The following is a 22,271-nucleotide window of genomic DNA, read 5'->3' on the forward strand; positions in this document are numbered from 1 at the left end:
ATGCTCGTACTTTAAAAATCATCGGAATGTTCTGACAAGAACTGTAGATATAGCAAAGCAAATTTATTACCAAAACCTTATTGCCCAAAACAGAGGCAACCCGAGATCGACATGGCAAATAGTTAACCAAATTACGCACACGCATAATAAATCAAGACAAAAAGTTAAGGAAATTTATCTGAAAAATGGCAGTATCACCAAAGATGACTTTTCGATATCAACTGGATTTAATGAGTACTTCTCAACCATAGGGTCCAGCCTCTCAGAAAAGTTTTCTAATGATTCGGGTAACTTCAAACAACTTCTTCATAATCCTCTGAGCCAGTCTATATTTTTGAGTCCGACTACTTCTAATGAATTGTTGGTAGAAATTCAAAATTTGAAGGATAGGAAGGCAGTTGGGCCAGATAATATTCCAGCTCGCTTTCTTAAATTAGTTGCTGACCTCATCGCTCCATGTCTGACAGAGTTCTTCAATTGCTCACTCTCTCTCGGCATATTTCCTTCTTCTCTCAAAATTGCAAGAGTAATTCCTCTTCTTAAATCTGGAAATAAAAAACTCGTGTCAAATTATAGACCGATATCAATCCTTTCAACGATTGATAAAATTTTTGAACGCCTGATTCATAAGAGGCTTACTAGTTTTTTCAATAAATATGATGTCATAAATAAATCTCAATTCGGTTTTCAAAACAGTCATTCCACATCGCATGCTATTTTAGACACTACATCATTTATCTATGATAGACTAGAAAAGAAAGAGTATGTTAGTGCAACTTTTTTAGACTTAAAAAAAGCTTTCGATACTGTAAATCATGACATCCTGATTTACAAGTTGAAACATTATGGTATTAGGGGTATAGCAAATAAACTCATTTCTAGTTACTTAAGCGGTCGATCACAGTATGTTCAAGTAGGTTCTTATTGTTCTCCTCCCTTACCAGTGACTCATGGAGTTCCACAAGGTAGCTGTTTGGGTCCATTGTTATTTTTAGTATATGTTAATGACATATCTCATTGTTCTTCATTATTCTCGAAATTATTTGCAGATGATACCAATCTCCTTGACAGTGACAAATCCTGTGCAGCCCTTGAATTAAGGGTGAACACTGAAATTGCTAAAGTAGCAAACTGGATGCGATCAAACAAATTAACAATAAACATAAATAAATCTAAAACTATGTTAATATCACCTAAAAGTAAAGCACAAAATGGTTTAGTAGTCCAAATTGATGACACATAACTTGAAAATGTAAATTTTTATAAATATCTGGGTATTCATATTGATAACAAAATGAAGTGGGACATTCAAATATCCAAACTGGCTGTTAAACTATCCAAGTCAGTTGGGATACTATATAGACTTCGGCGATTTGCTTCACTCACAACATTACGTATGGTCTACCACTCCTTATTTCAGTCACACATTCAATATGGCATTGTTGCATGGGGCTTGGCTGATAAAAATTTATTACGTAATATTGAAATTATGCAGAATCGAGCAATTCGCGCTATCTCCAATGTCGGTTATCGCACTCATCTGACTCCTATTTACCACAGTATTCGCATAATTAAAATGGTGGATATGCATAAATTCGAAGTGCTAAAAATAATGCACCAACATCACAACAAAAAACTCCCTCCTGCATTCACTAATTATTTTATGAAGCAGAGTGATGTTCACTCATATGGAACAAGGTCCTCGACCAGTTGCTCATATTTTTTGAATCGTTTTTCTACCAAACTAACCCAACGCTCAATCAAGTTCATTGGAGTAAAGTTATGGAATTTGCTTCCTGAAACAATTCGTACAAGTAACTATAATTCTTTTAAATGTAAATTGAAAACTTTATACCTTGAAGCTTATAGGTGCTAGCAGTCTAACTTGTTCCGTTATAAGTAAGATTCCTGTACCCATCCATGTTCCTCTACTGAACAGCTGTATCCATTATTTTTTTTTATGACAGCTGAATGCTGTACCTCTTTTGCTGGCTGTTTCATGTTTTACTATGTCATTTTTTGCCAACTTCTCATGTGCAATTTATATAGTGCATACCGGTACTTCACCTTACTGTGACGGAAACTTGTCGTCGTCTACTTTCCACATATAATAGCTATCAAATGGCAACCCAGTTGCTTGGGACGCTACTTCAGTCCTTTTTAGTGCTGGGTCGTAGGACTCAGCATTATTTTATGTTTTGAATTCATCGATGCGCATCTTAAACACCAGATGTCGCTAATGAGCCTTCTTCTGAATGAATCGTACTGGCGGTTCTTGTAGTGTGGTTATTTACAATTAAATTTATTTCGAATCTATTGTCTTTCCATGATTTGTGCATTTTATTTCGGATCTATTGTTGTCTTTCCATGATTTTTGTATTTTTGAAGATAATTTTTCCTTTTTTGTTGTCGAATCCACTGTTGTCTTCCCATGATTTGTGTATTTTATTTCGAATCTATTGTTATATTTCAATGATTTGTGTATTTCTGAAGATAAATTTTCGTTTTTTTGTTGTTCTATATGCTTCATTGCTATATTTGCTGCTTTAATACAGCACCAAGGTGTCGCTGACTAGATGACTCATTGAGTCTATTCGCGACCCCGCGTCAATTGCAATGAATCAATGTTTTTCGTTTTTTCAATTTACTGTGTTTTCTTTTGCCTCATATTGATTCTTGCATGACGAAATAAAATATCTGAATCTGAATCTGAATCACTGTGGCAGATCTTGGTAATAAATATTTTTGAAGTAGAAGTTTATTTCGACTTCATAATCAACATACTGGATGATAAAATAATGGATAAAACAAAACAAATAAAACTGATTATAGAATCTGGGGAGCAAACAAAATCACAAGTATGGTTTAATGCGTAGAGATTTTAGATGGAAAGGTATATTAAAAGAAGTAGTAAATTTGGCTCACCTAAAAGTGGGTAGGCCTACTCCGTTTCGCGCAGAACCATGGCCGCTATCGTCCAACCATGGCGGCTGACTTTTTAGCTGCCACAAACAAATGGCGTGAGGAGGAGTACCAGGGCAGCAAATTGAAGCCAAGGAATGTAGGCTGTAATGGCAGAACTGCCCCAGCTGGTGACCCTTTGGGTACCGTAATTTAGAACATTTTCCTTATGGATACAGTTTTGATTGATATGGGGTTAGGTTTAGGTAAATAAAATTTCGCATGCTAAACTTATACGGTATCCGGTATAGCCTATTACCTTGTGAATATAGCGCCATAAAACCGTTGGGTGGTTCACGTAACCGCTGGTCGGTTACGGCTTCCTCCACCACCAAGTCCATGCTTCCGAAAAAAACAAACAATATAACTAATCCCATACCCGACTTGGAATGGTAACCGGACGAGAGGCCGTGGTTCGCCATATGGATAAGCCGTCTTATCGGCTTTCCTCTCCCCCGGGATAAATATGTAAATCCTATCCTATCCTAAACCATGGCAAGAGGCGTCTGTTTCCCTCTGTTCTGTGCTGTTTTCCTCTGTTTCGCGCTCTTTGCGGTGTTTCGAGCTGTGTTCAGTGAGTAAGTAGTAAGACCCGGCCGTAGGCGATTCACCTCTCGTTTTGTAATTTGTTCGTGACAGATAAATTCTTGAATGTGGTCACTGTCACGTGAATCTCGCACAGATTGGAAGTTACGGTGCCGTATGTCCAATCGTATCTTTTATTTGATCTTCCCTGAAGTGACAGTGAGGAACCATTGGTTCCTGCTGACGCGACGCAACAACGCGCAACGTTCCTTGGGTCTCATGTACTTATTTACCTGAGAAGATTTTTTTCGATTTTTGGACTTACCGGTACGGTACCGTAGTCTTCAAATTCAGAAATTCAAGGGACCGAGGCTGAGGGGAGAGAATTCCAACGTTTGGGCCCAGTCTGCCAGTAGATAAAATAAATGTGTTGAATTAAAACGGCCATTAACTCTGTAATATAGTACCGGTACCGGTAATAAAATAATATCGGAATATAGAATTTATAAGAACAGGCAATGAGTAGGCTCATTGGAACAGGTAAACGAAACAAATTCCGTTCAGTCAATAGGTAGGCTATCCACTGCCTCATGTAATACAGTACTGCAGTATTCTGGTATTACGGTACTGATATTGTGGTTAATTTCAGTAATTCTGAATTTGGTGTACAATTTCTATATGTCCATGCCTGGTAATTATAACACAGTAATAGGATAGGAGTTTCATATTTATAGAGGGAAGAAAAGGATTGGAATTTTTCATGTTACCAAATTAAATAAATATAATTTATTTGGATATAAAGAATTGTCAATGGATTTTAATTTGGCGAAAAATTGAACAAAAATTATGACTATTTTTTATGCAAAGTTCTGTGTTTTTTACATCCTGTAATACTCAATCAGACGTTTTCTGTAAATACTATATTATTCACAGTGATGTTAGATTATTCCATGGTATACGCGAGAAAGAAGACTGTCCTTTTTGTTTTTTCTGTTCTTTTCCTATCACTGTTAGCATCCATAAGATACCAAAGTATTCCACAAATAATTGCCTTCGACGTGAGGCTAGAAGAGCACGGAGTCTTTAGGAATTCAACTCATTTACCAGGTAACTTTTCCGAAAAGTCTATTTCCAGTTTTAAGTTTTTTTAAATAATTTCTAATGCCTGAATATTTTTTATTCCAATTTTTTATTATTTCGAGATGAATTCTGTTTAAATTGTTAGTGGCGCTATGTACCGCAATTAATGTATATCAAATATCTGAATATGTTTATTTTATAGGCAAAATAAACTGATCTTGTGTTTCTGTTTTACAGCCTCTTATCGGCCGAAAATTTTAATATGGGCGAAACAGTACCATAAAATTGACTGGACATTACCAGATTTACTCGCTTTTCACGGTGGGTGTGACGTTTCATGGGACAGAAATGAATACGCTACTAGTGATGCTATTTTATTTTATATGAAATCTTGTAGTAGTAGAGATCTTCCAAATGCTAGGAAAAGGTTTGCACTGATATTTTGTTTTATATATCACAGTATCACACACTTTCCTATATGGGTTGTGTATTTTTCTTGTTTTACACTAAGGTAAATTGTGGCTTATATTAACATTCGGGAGTATAATTATGTTCTATGATCCATTATGACTATAGGCAATAGGAGGAAAATGTTCTATATCGATAGGCATTTTAATTAGGCCATAGCATAAATTACTGGAAATTGTGATGGTGGTTGTAGGCTGCATTGTCGAACCTAATTAGTAATATTCACTATCAGGCTTTGTCAAAACCACTCTGCATTCTGATAGTGGTTTTATGATATTTATTAGTGGTTTTGTAATTTTTATTATTATTCTGGATAGCCTACAGAGATTGAATTTGATGATATGCGAAAGTTAGATAAACAGTGTTTTAATTGCATTTTCTATTTATATAATTAGGTTATGTTAGTAAAGTAAAAATTGGGTTATTTGGAAATGTTTCAAATGTTCAATTGTTTCAAATTCATTATTCATACTAAAGTTCAGCTGTAAGTGTATTTGGAATTGTGAAGGCACATGTGCCTGATTTTATCATAGGATATTGGTCTCACATTGATAGTCGCGCAACGGCAGAAAAAATCAACCTTACAGGATAATAGTGATGGATGATCTACTTTTGATACATATTATTTAAGGATGAGCAATACATTGGAATGGAAATTTGAAGACAGTTGAAAGATATTTTTCAATGGTGATGTGAATCTATCGAACTTGCAGCATTAGTAATAAGAAACATGTTCTTCTATTTCCACAGGAAGATTTGAGTGTTAATTAAGGAAGAAGTAGATTCAACCAGGATACATTTTAATTAATGCAAGGTGGATACAATATCTTGATATATATTATATAAAGGCAGATAAGCAATGTTTTTGAATAGCCTCAGTACAAAGTAAAAATTAGTAGCTGCAGAATAAGGTTAAATTTGAAGTCAATTAATGAAAGATAAAGTTATTCGTATACTGACTTGATATTTCCTTCTTTGGCAGATTCTCGAGAATTTTGATATCAGGAAAACGGGAGTTTACATTAAAAAAAGGGAATTTTAATGTTTACCTTGCATTTAATCGAGGTCATTACATGCGTCATAGGTCATGACCGTACTTTTCCTTTTTTATATGTTCAGCTTAGTAGTAAATCCCTATTTTTTGCTAGAACATATCTTAGTTTATATTTACAGGTTACCTGCTTGTATCTCTTTTTATATTGTCACTTTTTTCATAACGTGGTCTATTTGAATTTACCGTCTCTTCCATTAACAGTTTTGTTATATGTTGATAAGAAGCCTTATTTTTGTTCTATTCAGAAGCAGACATCAAGCATTTGTATGGTGGGCTCACGAATCACCATGGACTGTTCTGCATTATTATGGTCACAAATTAGAAGATTTTAATAATTATTTTAATTGGACAATGACATATCGACGTGATTCAGATATTCTGGCATCGTTTGCTCCTACTCCAAGTATGGACTATTTGCTGTATAGGTTTGACAGGTCTGTATTCTTTATGTATAATTTCATCTTTACATGTTTACTGCATATTAACTCAAATGTTTAAAGTGAGCAAATAAAATACATTCTGATTGTAAATGCTAAATGGTATTTGTGAAATTCAAAGCCTCCATTCATAATCCCATATTTAATGGTGTGATGTCCGCTATGGCCTAAACTTTTGGTCTTAGATCTTTTCGATTCAGCGCAGCTTAGTCGTTTACCTTCAAAAGGGTGATTGACAATGTGTTTGAAGTAAGAACTCAAGATATGGAACCTTTGGTTTGATAGGACATCTTATTTACAAACTATCACTAATCTTGATATCATATTTTCATATTCATACTAGTCTTTTTCTTCTGACAAATAACATGCTTCATCTTTCATAGCGGCCTATGAATAAAGTTAAACTCCAGTTTGATTGCACAGAAGAATTTTACTATTAACTTTTTCACGTAATACTTATATATTCTTGTGCTTGAATGACTGTGTTCATACTTTTAAATTCGATCAAATAATTTTTTTCATTTTTTTTAATGTGACAGCTGCTCAAATACTTACATCTATTATCATTTTTCGTTTTATTGTACTCAAGTATAAAGATATTGCATATTAAGTTATCTATCCAAGTACCCGTAATCTGATAGCCTATTGACTTAAAACTTGATATTTGTTGTAACAAATATGGTACCTCATTGTTTTAGTATTTGGAGAAAATTCATAACAATTGAGTTTCATGCTCAATAGAATGAAGGTAAGATGCACACAATGCAAATTGTTTTGTAATTTAATTCTGAATATTAACTCTTATATATCTTTTTTTCATTAGTTTATAATTAATAAACTGTGTTGCGTAGCTCTTAATTTTTTTTCTTGTGTGTTATTATTTTTCTTACTATGGCATGTTATATTCTGTCAATATTTTCAAGGCATGAAATGATTGGATGAATAGGAAATTATTTAATTATTCAACTAAGTAATCCTTGGCAATTATTTGTTTACAATTACATGGGATAGGATAGGATTTACATATTTATCTTTGGGGAGAGGAAAGAGATAGAATAGAATGAAGGTAAGATGCACACAATGCAAATTGTTTTGTAATTTAATTCTGAATATTAACTCTTATATATCTTTTTTCTCATTAGTTCATAATTAATAAACTGTGTTGCGTAGCTCTTAATTTTTTTATTGTGTGTTGTTATTTTTTTATTATGGCATGTTATATTCTGTCAATATTTTCAAGGCATGAAATGATTGGATGAATAGGAAATTATTTAATTATTCAACTAAGTAATCCTTGGCGGCAATTATTTGTTTACAATTACATGGGATAGGATAGGATTTACATATTCATCTCGGGGGAGAGAATATTTAGGAGGTATTAGTTTAATTCTGATCATGTTTTGAGTAACTAAATTATTTACTGGTTTGAAGGACTATTTACGAGGCTTTTCCTTGGTTTAATATATTCTTTTTTCTAGTAACTAAAATAATTATTGCGATTGAGTGGATAATTGGTTTCATTTTTTAATCATGTTTTGATAACTAAAATTATTATTACATTTGAGTGACTATTTGGTAGTAAGTAGTTTCAATTTAATCATGCTTGGAGTAACCCAAATAATTATTTTATTTGAGTGGATATCTGAGAGTTACTGGTTTTAATTTAATCATGATGTGAGTAATTAATATAATTATTGCATTTGAGTTGATATTTGAGAGTTATTGGTTTCAATGTACTTCTGTTTTAATTAAATGAAATAGTTATTGAGTTTGATTGGTTTTAGTTTTATTATTTTTTTTTTATTATTGTTTTGAGTAATTGAATTGTTACATTTGGGTGTTCATTTGTGAATAATTAGTTTTAATTTAATTATGTTTTGAGTAACTGCTATAATTATTGGGTTTGAGTTAGTATTTGAGTGTTATTATGTTCAATTTTATCATTTTTTGGGTGACTAAAATAACTATTCCATCTGGCCGACTATTTGGTAATAAGCAGGTTCAATTGCATCATGTTTTGAGTAACTAAAATATTTACTGGTTTGAATGACTATTTACGAGGCTTTTCCTTGGTTTAAATGTATTCTTTTTTCTAGTAACTAAAATAATTATTGCGTTTGAGTGGATAATTGGTTTCATTTTTTAATCATGTTTTGATAACTAAAATTATTATTACATTTGAGTGACTATTTGGTAGTAAATAGTTTCAATTTAATCATGCTTGGAGTAACCCAAATAATTATTTTATTTGAGTGGATATCTGAGAGTTGCTGGTTTTAATTTAATCATGATGTGAGTAATTAATATAATTATAGCATTTGAGTTCATATTTAGGAGTTATTGGTTTCAATGTACTTCTGTTTTAATTAAATAAAATAGTTATTGAGTTTGATTGGTTTTAATTTTTTTTTTTATTATTGTTTTGAGTAATTGAATTGTTACATTTGGGTGTTCATTTGTGAATAATTAGTTTCAATTTAATTATGTTTTGAGTAACTGCAATAATTATTGTGTTTGAGTTAATATTTGAGTGTTATTATGTTCAATTTTATCATTTTTTAGGTAACTAAAATAACTATTCCATCTGGCTGACTATTTGGTAATAAGCAGGTTCAATTTCATCATGTTTTGAGTAACTGAATAAAAATTGCATTTTAGTGGATATTTGGTAGTTATTGATCCAAGTTTTAATTTAATCATGTTTTGTTTTGAGTAACTAGAATAATTACTACATTTGAATGACTATTTGGTATTAATTAGTTTTAATTTACCGTAATCATGTTTTGATAACTAAAAGAGTTTGGCTTCTGGAGTGATATTTCCTTAAAATCCCTTGTATCCTGAGAGAGTGTTATTGTTCCATTAACCAGAAAACAAGCAATGGTACAAAATTTGCAAATTAATTTGGGATAGACTGGAGGGAGCGATACAAGTACAACCATAATAAGGTCAACAGAGTCAGCTCCCCCCAAATCCACCATTGAGATTGATAGTTAAAGTATATAAACATTGATCAAAAAGCTACTTGTTGGAGGGATGACTATACCTTCTACAGAAAAATATTGGGTTTTAGTTAAGTAACAAAATGGTTCAATCTATGGACCCTTACTTGGCGTTGCAGATAATAGATCAGGGGTTCAACTCCAGTAGTCAATCTGATATCCTGGACAATCCAATGAATTGAGATCTTTTCTCACGGTATCTCGATCAAATAGCTTTTAGAATGTCTTTTGACCACATGGAAATAAAGGTCTTTACTTGGTGTCATAGTTGCCAAAAGACTCGGCGTGAACTTGTTACTTCTTACAGGAAAGGTGAAATGGTGAATAAAAAACTACTAAAGCGTCCTGTAATGTCAAATACGTCATTTGCGATTCAAAAGAAAAAACTTTTAGATAGCAAGTCACGAATGATTGCATGGGTTGCTAGCGATTGCGATGTTACAGAGGGTGCAAGTGAAAGACTAAAATTGGTTGAAAAACTGGAACGTTTAGGTTAGTACAATTGAGATTTCTGTTCTAATGATTTTGCATGTTTTTAGCTGGGAAAGATAAATTAGCCATGTTTGCATTAACCTATTTTCGACATAGACATTTATAAATCGAGCTTTCACTTTTTGCAGGTAATATTCATTTAGACAAGTTTGGAAAATGTGCCAATGCTGAAATTCCTTACAACTACACAGTGTTATTTCAGACTTTGAAGCCTTACAAATTTTATTTGGCTTTTGAAAATTCTTATCATTGTAGGGATTATATAACAGAAAAAGCTTTTTATAATGGTTTGGTTGCTGGTACAGTTCCAATAGTCCATGGGCCAACTATTGGAGATACAGAAAAAATACTTCCTAAGGGTTCTTTCATACATATCGAGAGTTTCAAGAATTTGACATCCCTTGCTGAATATTTGGTATATCTGGATTCAAACGACACAGCTTATTTAGAATATTTCAAATGGTGGAAACTGCATGGAACTCGCATCATACCCAGATTTGGATTTAATTATGGTTCTAGGCCTATTAATTACAATAGAACTGATCCAGAGGACTTCCAAACTGTTGCGCAGCACAATGTTTGGACTTCTGCTATTCAGGATGACATGATGGAAATAGAAAGATTTGGGCTTTATCATTTGTGTAGAAAACTGTTGAAAATGGATCATATTAAGACTTCAAAATCGATTTCAAATCTTAGTCATTGGTGGTATGGTACTGAAAATGAAGAATGTCTCAAATAAGGCGGCGTTGTATCACCTGATTCCAAACCTTTGCAATTCTGTCCATGAATTATGCATGTTGGAAAAAGGCGATACATGCAATTGGCTTCGGTTTGAAAATATGATTTATAAGTCGGCAGATAAACAATTGTCGAAATTAAAAGCAGAGGTGATTTGTTAAACTACATCGCTCGTACTATCATGCAATACCCATACAATGCACTTTTCACCATTTACCTTGATCATGCCATGAAATTTTTTTTTAATGGAATTTAGGACTTGTGTAATCCATCACAAATTGAGATCTTGAATTCTTTTTGTAGGTATGTCGTAAAACTGTTATACAATCTACAGTGTTAATAATATTTGTGTAGTCTTTGACTTTTTCTTTTGATTTACAATTTGTTGAATTATGAAATTTTATTCGGTACGATGCAGGTCTGATTGGACACGGAGTTTTCGGACAACAGTAGAATAAACTTAAACTCACCTTGTGAGGGTCAAGTCTATTTTCTCAATTTGTGATTTTGTATCTTTTTTTCATTCACTTGTTTTTAAACAATTTATTTTCAAATTACAGTTGATCTTTCTTTTAGAAAATAAAATAGAAGCTTTTTCAGTATGATATAAATAAGTTCAAGGGTGTGCCCTGATTGGTACTTGTTCAGTAAATGTTTTCATTGTTTTGATATTTTACTATTTTATAATGAGTTTACTTGTTTTTAGAGCGTATTTGCTTGGTGGCAATTTTCTATCAAATTAAATGAACCCCAAAAGTTATATATTTTCGAATATGTTACCACCTAGATCTAATTAGACTTGAACCATTAGCCATTATGGTACTGATTATTTATATTTCTTTTATTGACAGACACTTATGATAGCTCATGAACTAGTACAACTTTACCTCGTTCAATGATTCGTTAATTTCTCATTTGATTTACCTTTTTAACATCACTGTGCTTCACTCTCAGCTTTATAATTGGTTGATTTACCTTGAAATGCAAGTTGTTTGTAATATTTTGGCATTTGTTAGAAGCTTAGCGGAGACCTGAGAAATCTTTTCATGTACAAGGCCTGTGGTACCACACATCAAATTTAAAACTCGTAGCATTTTTTATTTGATTTTTCAGCTCAAGTAATTTTAACCGTTTTTATTTATTCGCATAGTTGTTTTGATTCTCGTACCCCAATTCCACGACTTCGAGGCACGCCATTATTATTTTATGGCCTTCCTTTCGTCGTAATACTCTAAAAGTTGACTGATCTAAATTAGACCCAGACCAATTGCATCTGGCATTTTAAATCAAGCCCATGATTTAATGACTATTAGATCAAGAACTTTAGATCATGATACAACTATTCACTCCCAAAGCAAGTAAAATTGCTAGCGACGACCGGCGTGCCAAGAGCTGGAAACAGTTATCAAATATTTATTGACTCGAGACTAGATGCAAGCAGTTATCCAGTATATGAATATTTAATATGAAGAAATAATATTCACAAATGTATACCACTCAGAATTACGACGTGACTTTTGCCGTTGTATTGGTGCTGTTTGGCACGGTGATTTTTAAAATAGAAAAATATATTCAAAATGTCTTGTAAGGTTAGTTCTTCCCAACCGTCGGTGTTAAGACTTCATCTCATTTTAATAGAAGGCGAAACATATTCGCGTGAAATAAAACTCTCAAGTAGTGGTAGACTTACTGAAGATTTTAATTTCACGTTCTCGACGTACAACAATTTTCAACTAATTTATTTTTATTGTACCAGTGTTAATAAGAATTATATCTTGTGTATTGGAGTGTGCCATTACAATCATTAATTCAACATAAATACTGTCTTGTATTTTTCTGTCTGTTTCTTGTGTGTTACATTGATTAGCCTCGGCGCACGAAATGCTTTCTTTACCTGTAGGCCAAGGCTGCCCAACCCACGGCCCGCCATGCTGTTTACTGTGGCCCGAAATATAATGAGTTTAGACCTAAGCAGACTTTTAAATTTTTATAGGCTAGGGGGGGGGGGTCGTGATTTTGGCTTGATTATTTCGCCATCTACATCCAAATGTCAGTTTTATTTGTTATGGATGTAGGGATGGGCAATATAGAATACCGAATCCCAAAGTATTCGAATCCAACAGGATTCGTTTTCCGCCTCTCCAACGCAATGCCTCAATTTCGGTTTTCTTATTCATAAATCAAATACGAGGTTTTTTTCTCGCGTGGAAATTCCTCTCGTTTACTTAAGCTTGTGCCTGCTCACAAAGAACCCGTAAAATCGGTAAACATCAAACACGGTAATATCAATCGGCATATTCAGACAAGAAGACAGCAAAGTACACCTCACGCCGAAGACCGTCGTTATCGCACGACTTACTGCGATATTCCGACAATCTCATGGCAACAATCTAATTGTTTACAGATGCCTTGCTTCATTTTACATTAAATGACTTTTCGCGACCTGCGAGTTTTCCCAGAAAAATGCTATAAACCAAACGTTAAAAGTTATAACATTGCTTGCGATTAATATTATTACGCTATTTTCCGAAATACAAAGTTATATCGCAAAACACGACAATCTGTCACATATAAATTTCACTGTCAAAAGATCACGCATTTTCGGTCTGTTTTTAACTTTCAAGATAGACGCACGTTTGACCGAGTGTTCGTTGCATTTTAGTCGCCGATAAATTTAAAAAACTATTCAACTATTCTAGAATAGTAAATTAGTCTACGGGTCTAAGACAATTATGAAAATGAATCTGCAACCTAATTAATGTTATTGTGATTATGATCTTTCGTGTTGGCTTTGGTCGTTTCTGTTTCTTTCGTATCTGTGTTATTTTTGCGTTATAAAATATAAATACTTCTTAAATACGGTCACAGTCTATCCGTTAAATTTCTAAAAATATTATTTTAATATTTTATTAAATTATTATTCTCAATAGCATTTCTACTCATTCAAATTAATATATTCATTCAGAAATCATAAAAAAGTTACTTTATTAGGTATTGATGTTTCGAAATTTATAAAACAGACCACTAAAAAGTTGTTGAAACTCACGCGATATTGACGCAAGTTATGTTCATTTAAAAATTGAAACAATATCTTAGTCACTGGAAGAAAATAAATTTAAACATAACGCAAATATAACACTCTATTTTGACATCTTTGTTGACGAAAGTGTGTCCAGATTCTCGTGTGCTCGTCTGAAATCAGAAAGTGAGTTGTGCAATGCAAGCGTTTGGTGCAGCGACGAGCAACTAACGTGTCATGTCCAGGTCACGTGTTAAACAGCAAGTATTGAATTGTGAGCCGCTATGTATTCGAATATTTTGCCCAGCCCTACTCAGTAATCATTGACTTTATGCAATTAAACTTGCTTTTGGGTATTATGTAAACTCACGTGAATCAGCTGGTATATCAGTCAGGTGAAAACGTTTGCGTCCCGCAGTGAATTTCTTCATGTGAAAGTGGCCCGCGACACTAAAAAGGTTGAGCGGGCCTGCGGGGCCAAATCCGCATGAGCCCGACTTTCATGAAGAGCGATTCCTAACGTAGCATCTACATTTTGGATCATAGGTGAGGAAGTCAGTTTCAGAATATCTGTAAATTCTCAGAAAACACGGATTCAATCGGAGCTGATAACACGGGTCGATTTCACGACGCAGTGGCATTGTAATTAGGGTTGGATAAATGATTATCCGAATGATTGATTTTGCTATCTGATATCCGGATATAATTGTGACGATTAACCGGATAATAAAGTGGCATAAATAATGCATATATATGCTCATTAGTGATTTCAATGTTTTTTGAGTGGCGGAGCATATCCCTCAGAGCATATAATAACAACCTTTATTCACACTTCTTGGGTATAATGTAGGCCCACTGGTGGGATTCAAATTTTTTGTCAGTCGTTTCCATCACAAAATTCATATTTTTCAGCCGGTTCTGCTACATATTATTTAAGCAAATGAACTGATTATTCTTAATTACTTCCTAATTAACATTTCAAAATAATGGTTAGGTAAGCATTAATTTGTCAAAATTAGCATCGGAATTTTTAATGATGTTGATGATTGTCCATATTGCTGTATATCAGGGGTCACCAACCTTTTCGAGGCCGAGGGCTACTTTCTGGGTACAGATTAAGCTGCGGGCTACCAGTTCAATGTACTATTCTAAAAAAGCCAGTTTGCTGGATTAAACTTCAATTAATTACTGGTATTTAGTCAAGTAGAGACACTGATAGGATTAGTGCAGAGGTCTCAAACTCAATTTACTTGGGGGCCGCTAGGGCAGAGTCTGGATGAGTCCGGGCCGCATCAGGTTTTCCACAATAAAAGCTTAGCAATTCGTTTAAATTGTATTCCTTGTGCACTGCATCTTTAACTGTGCAGATAAAACATGTCGGGATGCTCCTATGCTCAACAAAGAAATATTGCATTTCCCAGTTTTTTGAAATTGTCTGTGCTCATCACCAACCTTTCTGTTTACTGAAACTTCACTTCCAACGACACGTTTAGGGATGTGCGAAATTATAAAATTCCATTTTGTAATAACTGTTGCTCTGATGTTTCAATCAAGCATTTAGCCGATGGACAGTGATGTTTCGCCACATGGGAAACATGGTTACAATGTATCAAGATAAATCTAAGCGTTAGTGATTGTGACGTCAAAAATCATGGAACATTGTTTTTAAATTATTTTAGGCGGTCCCGCGATCGAATATCAGGCCTACAGGTATGGTACTGGTAGGTTAGCGCACCGCATATTCCTTTCAGGGAATAGAAGATAACATATTTTGTTTTGCACTAGTGAGAGTTTCCCTTTTTCGGCCACGCAACACTTACACTTTTTATATCTCTTCGCGGAACATCAAAAAATGAAAGGGTGAAATTGATAAAGAAAAACGGTGCAATGTAGCGGTTCCCAATGGTTTCGCCGTGGCGAGTTGCAAATGCGCGAAAAAACTTTCAGCATTTCAAAGTAAAACCAGGTAGAGATGGAGGAAGAACGGTTGACCTTTTGCCTTTGTTTGTCTTTAACAAAGTCAATAGTTAACAGTCAAAAAGCTAACCGACGGTTAACGAAAATGTCACTACCCTAACTTAGTTAGTCCACTTTAGGCCGACGGTGACGCAATTTTAAACGGTCAGTTGGGCAACAACTTCATGATTCTCAGATCGCCATGGCGACCAATTTAGATGTATTTTTGATTTTTTTCCACGCAACACTCGGGAGATGCTCGCGGAACATTAGTTTTCTGCGGAACACAGTTTGGGAAAAGCTGTTATATTAAAAGCATTAATCATGCTAACTGAGCTAAGTGACTTGCGGGCCACACTAACATTAAACTTCAATACCAAGGCGGGGGCCACAAACTATCATCCCGCGGGCCGCAATTGGCCCGCGGGCCGCGAGTTTGAGACCCCTGCGATTAGTGGATCCTTCAGAAAGTCAAACGATTATCACAACGTAGCAAATTAATTTCTATCAATGACACTTGCATTCAAAACTTCGACGTGTAACTTGACACTGTAACTCTGAGCAAGTCTTGTACATTTTCATTAGTGAGGCGTGTGCAGTGTTTGTTTTTGGTGGAGTGAGTCGCGGCGGTGTGGCCCATCGTGCTAAGCGCTAGGTTCGCAGGTTAGAATCACATGCGGGGATAGTTAAGTGCGAGAGGATTGCTGAACGCCTCGCCGCCATTGGGTGCTTCACGTAACCGCCGGTCACGGCTTCCTTCGCCATCAAGTCCATGCTTCCGAAAGCAAATAACTAACTAATCCCATACCCGACATGGAATGGTAACCGGACGAGAGGCCGTGGTTCGCCATATGGTTAAGTCGTCATATCGGCTATCTTCTTCCCTGGGATAAATATGTAAATCCCATCCTATTCTGAATTAATGTCAAAAATGTTGATTCGCAAAGATAGGTTGAACCAAACAATGGTCTCGTAAAATAGAATTGCTGTATGATTTGAATCGCGAGCTGCCCGTACAGCGCCGACCAGTGGGTAGTTAGCGCGGAAGATTACGTGACAAGATGTGAAATATCTCTTCGCTTTGCCGTCGCTACAATCGCCCCACAAATGAGACACACGCAGGCTGTTTTATGGTGGTAAAAATATATCCACCTCTCATTCATCGTGAAAATGGTAGGTTTTTCATCGTTTCCTGCCATTTTTCTTTGGAATCTATAATTGTATTACTGCTGCTCCACAAACTAGCGGACAAGAAAAAGCGCGGGTTCGTGGAAAGTGATATCAGTGTGATGTCATAATTGGAAGGGTGTTAACTGACCCGTCACATTACTGAGGTCAAATAAAAATCAGATTGATGGTTACAATAAATAATATAGTGTCATTCTCAGTTCCATATAAGTGTGATTTATACAAGAATAGCAGGACAAAATTTAGTTGATGTGGCTTACTTATAAGCGCCGTTATTAAGCTTAGTTTGGAACACGCCTGCGGGCGACTTGTATGATCTTCGCGGGCGACTTGGTGCCCGCGGGCAACGCGTTGGTGACCCCTGCTGTATACATTATATACTCGTTGATAATGAACTTAAAAACCTGAAAGTGTATGATTACTGAAAATACATGCTTGAATGTTGATATATATTCTATAAAAATGCTGTTATTCTATAAAAAAAATAAACACAAGAAATCTTTAACAAAGAAAAAAAAGTTTACTGAAATTAAACTCAAATTTTGCAGTTTATACATCAAATATTTCCAAATGGCGACCTGATTGTGATCAATTCCTTGTCTGTCATCTCATGACTTGTACCTATGACGTAACAATTCAATTTTCAGACAAACAATAACAAAAGGAAAATTACTACAATTATAAAAATTAACTTTAATTAAATAATAAAATTAATTTTATTTGATTTTTCAGCTCAAGTAATTTTAACCGTTTTTATTTATTCGCATAGTTGTTTTGATTCTCGTACCCCAATTCCCCGACTTCGAGGCACGCCATTATTATTTTATGGCCTTCCTTTCGACGTAATACTCTAAAAGTTGACTGATCTAAATTAGACCCAGACCCATTGCATCTGGCATTTTAAATCAAGCCCGTGATTTAATGAGTATTAGTTCAGAACTTTAGATCATGATACAACTATTCACTCCCAAAGCAAGTAAAATTGCTAGCGACGACCGGCGTGCCAAGAGCTGGAAACAGTTATCAAATATTTATTGACTCGAGACTAGCTGCAAGCAGTTATCCAGTATATGAATATTTAGTATGAAGAAATAATATTCACAAATGTATACCACTCAGAATTACGACGTGACTTTTGCCGTTGTATTGGTGCTGTTTGGCACGGTGATTTTTAAAATATAAAAATATATTCAAAATGTCTTGTAAGGTTAGTTCTTCCCAACCGTCGGTGTTAAGACTTCATCTCATTTTAATAGATGGCGAAACATATTCGCGTGAAATAAAACTTTCAAGTAGTGGTAGACTTACTGAAAGATATTAGAGCATTCTAATTTCACGTTCTCGACGTACAACAATTTTCAACTAATTTATTTTTATTGTACCAGTGTTAATAAGAATTATATCTTGTGTATTGGAGTGTGCCATTACAATCATTAATTCAACATGAATACTGTCGTGTATTTTTCTGTCTGTTTCTTGTGTGTTACATTGATTAGCCTCGGCGCTCGAAATGCTTTCTTTACCTGTAGGCCAAGGCTGCCCAACCCACGGCCCGTCATGCTGTCTACTGTGGCCCGAAATATAATGAGTTTAGACCTAAGCAGACTTTTCAATTATTATAGACTAGGGGGGGGGGTCGTGATTTTGGCTTGATTATTTCGCCATTTACATCCAAATGTCAGTTTTATTTGTTATGGAGGGGCAATATAGAATACCGAATCCCAAAGTATTCGAATCCAACCGGATTCGGTTTCCGCCTCTCCAACGCAATGCCTCAATTTCGGTTTTTTTTCTCGCTTGGAAATCTCTCTCGTTTAATTAAGCTTGCGCCTGCTCACAAAGAACCCGTAAAATCGGTAAACATCAAACACGGTAATATCAATCGGCATATTCAGACAAGAAGACAGCAAAGTACACCTTACGCCGAAGACCGTCGTTATCGCACGACTTACTGCGATATTCCGACAATCTCATGGCAACAATCTAATTGTTTACGGATGCCTTGCTTCATTTTACAATAAATGACTTTTCGCGACCAGCGAGTTTTCCCAGTAAAATGCTATAAACCAAACGTTAAAAGTTATAACATTGCTTGCGATTAATATTATTACGCTATTTTCCGAAATACAAAGTTATATCGCAAAACACGACAATCTGTCACATTTAAATTTCACTGTCAAAAGATTACGCATTTTCGGTCTGTTTTTAACTTTCAAGATGGACGCACGTTTGACCGAGTGTTCGTTGCATTTTAGTCGCCGATAAATTCAAAAAACTATTCAACTATTCTAGAATAGTAAATTATTCTACGGGTCTAAGACAATTATGAAAATGAATCTGCAACCTAATTAATGTTATTGTGAATATGATCTTTCGTGTTGGCTTTGGTCGTTTCTGTTTCTTTCGTATCTGTGTTATTTTTGCGTTATAAAATATAAATACTTCTTAAATACGGTCACAGTCTATCCGATAAATTTCTAAAAAATATTATTTTAATATTTTATTAAATTATTATTCTCAATAGCATTTCTACTCCTTCAAATTTATATATATTTATTCAGAAATCATAAAAAAGTTACTTTATTAGGTATTGATGTTTCGAAATTTATAAAACAGACCACTGAAAAGTTGTTGAAACTCACGCGATATTGACGCAAGTTATGTTCATTTAAAAATTGAAACAATATCTTAGTCACTGGAAGAAAATAAATTTAAACATAACGCAAATATAACACTCTATTTTGACATCTTTGTTGACGAAAGTGTGTCCAGATTCTCGTGTGCTCGTCTGAAATCAGAAAGTGAGTTGTGCTATGCAAGCGTTTGGTGCAGCGACGAGCAACTAACGTGTCATGTCCAGGTCACGTGTTAAACAGCAAGTATTGAATTGTGAGCCGCTATATATTCGAATATTTTGCCCAGCCCTACTCAGTAATCATTGACTTTATGCAATTAAACTTGCTTTTGGGTATTATGTAAACTCACGTGAATCAGCTGGTATATCAGTCAGGTGAAAACGTTTGCGTCCCGCAGTGAATTTCTTCATGTGAAAGTGGCCCGCGACACTAAAAAGGTTGGGCGGGCCTGCGGGGCCAAATCCGCATGAGCCCGACTTTCATGAAGAGCGAAATTTTTTGTCAGTCGTTTCCATCACAAAATTCATATTTTTTCAGCCGGTTCTGCTACATATTATTTAAGCAAATGAACTGATTATTCTTAATTACTTCCTAATTAACATTTCAAAATAATGGTTAGGTAAGCATTAATTTGTCAAAATTAGCATCGGAATTTTTAATGATGTTGATGATTGTCCATATTGCTGTATATATTATATACTCGTTGATAATGAACTTAAAAACCTGAAAGTGTATGATTACTGAAAATACATGCTTGAATGTTGATATATATTCTATAAAAATGCTGTTATTCTATAAAAAAAATAAACACAAGAAATCTTTAACAAAGAAAAAAAAGTTTACTGAAATTAAACTCAAATTTTGCAGTTTATACATCAAATATTTCCAAATGGCGACCTGATTGTCATAAATTCCTTGTCTGTCATCTCATGACTTGTACCTATGGCGCAACAATTCAATTTTCAGACAAACAATCACAAAAGGAAAATTACTACAATTATAAAAATTAACACAAAGTATAATTGTTACGTGCGAACTTTATCATTTCACATTTTGAAAAAACACGTGAGCTATTTGGTTTTAATTAAACCCTACCCTTATATTGAATTTAAAATGTGTGGGAGAGAAAAGGTTCATTGACTTGGGGTAAGGTGGAGATCACATCACTATTCAAGATTGTGTGATGTCACAATCACAATTATGATATTTGTCACTTGATTTTTATATCCCCTTCGGTCACGGCATGTACAATTGTACCAGCGACTTTCCGCGGTAGATATAGCACACGTGATACACCTAACCGAAATTAGTCACGGTGTGTTCAATTGAGCTTTCTCGGTTCTATCGCGCTATGAGTTTGGTTTTATGCCTCCCGCTAGTGGTGAGTCGTCTGGCAGCGTGAAAATTGCGATGGCTGAAGCATGCTCAACAAGCGGTAAGTTGGTGTAATTTTTTTACCATTTTCTTGTGTGTAGAGCCAATAAATTAGGTTTAGACTGCAATTAGGACTACTTGGGGTGACGTTTATCCAGTTTTTGGTTTCGGTTGAGCTAATATGTAGATGGTAGAATTTTTTAAAAATTGGTGTGTACAATTGTACCTTTCGTGACTAACATGAGAAAAAAGCACAGACTTTCATGAAATAAATCACTTTGTTTTATATGTTTTTAGGGCCTTGAATTTTACCAGGAAAGTTCACAATCATGTGTTGCAGTGTTATTGAAAGTTCTGTTATCGGAAGTCTCTCTATTATATTGATTATAGCAGAAAATTTCATGTTAAAATTATCCAAAACTGTAGCCTAACTTGGTATTTTTATGGTAGTGCAGTACAGCTTAGGGTAATGTAAATCAAGGTCTAAGTTTTATAGAACAGTGATTGGGAGATAATAAGCGTATATAGCAATAGTGAAAGCTTTAATTTTTAAAGGTATACTTTAATAGTACTGAAGCTAAAATGTTTTTCCAGGCTGTAAAGTAGCAAGTGTTATACCAACCCTGGCAATGAAATATGTTTTGTTTTAGTGAGGCAGGAGATATTGAATGCAGAAGAGGTGTTAGATCGACTAGATGAGTCTGACATTGACCTTTCTGGATCCGAAGATGATATGGAAGAAGAATACGATTCAAATTCCTACAGTATCAATAACAGACTGGTAGTTTCGACCAGCAATGAAGACGTGGAAGAAATTGAGGAGCCAGCTGATGCTGTAAACAGTAGTAAGCAACAGGAAAAAAAGTTCAAAATAAAGTGGCATTCGCCAGATAGAAATCCATTTCAGCCTGGATTTCTGACCTGGCAAGAAAGGCCAATTGCTGCTGATCCTCTAGATACACCTGCAAAATATTTTTTCAACTACTTCCAACCAGAACTATTTCAACTTTTTGCGGATCAAACAAATATTTATCACTTGCAAGCAAAGGGCAGAATTCTTGGTACCAATTCAGTCGAAATATGTCGCTTTTTTGGGGCGTCGATTGTGATGGCTAACTTGGGTTTCCCACGACTTCGGATGTATTGGCAAAAAGTGAATCGTGTTGACAAGATTGCTGAATCCATGCCCGTTAATAGATACTTCCTGCTTCGTAATAGCTTACACGTGAATGCGGCTAGACAACCTCCTACTGGAGAAAATTGTAAGTTTTGGAAGGTGAAGCCAGTTATTAATGCAGTTCGAAATCGTTGCATCCAGTTGTCTCGTGAGGAATTCAA

The 22,271-nt window shown here is 34.8% G+C and overlaps 1 protein-coding gene and 1 long non-coding RNA gene across 2 annotated transcripts; one reads left to right on the forward strand and one right to left on the reverse strand.

The window, feature by feature from the left end:
- LOC144430662 (uncharacterized) lies at positions 1-1,216 on the reverse strand. The gene is made up of 2 exons (XR_013479653.1): positions 887-1,216; positions 1-545 (listed from the first exon to the last, which is right to left on the reverse strand). It is a non-coding gene; the product is annotated as an uncharacterized LOC144430662 (long non-coding RNA).
- Positions 1,217-4,198: 2,982 nt separating this feature from the next.
- Positions 4,199-12,731, forward strand: LOC120329444 (4-galactosyl-N-acetylglucosaminide 3-alpha-L-fucosyltransferase FUT6-like). Its single transcript, XM_039396072.2, has 5 exons — positions 4,199-4,593; positions 4,804-4,993; positions 6,334-6,522; positions 9,835-10,019; positions 10,148-12,731. The coding sequence occupies exons 1-5, from the start codon at positions 4,422-4,424 to the stop codon at positions 10,759-10,761; spliced, it is 1,350 nt and encodes a 449-aa protein (XP_039252006.2). The 5' UTR covers positions 4,199-4,421; the 3' UTR covers positions 10,762-12,731.
- Positions 12,732-22,271: the final 9,540 nt, after the last annotated feature.

Source organism: Styela clava, chromosome 12 (assembly GCF_964204865.1).
Source record: "Styela clava chromosome 12, kaStyClav1.hap1.2, whole genome shotgun sequence".
Classification (NCBI taxonomy): Eukaryota; Metazoa; Chordata; class Ascidiacea; order Stolidobranchia; family Styelidae; genus Styela; species Styela clava.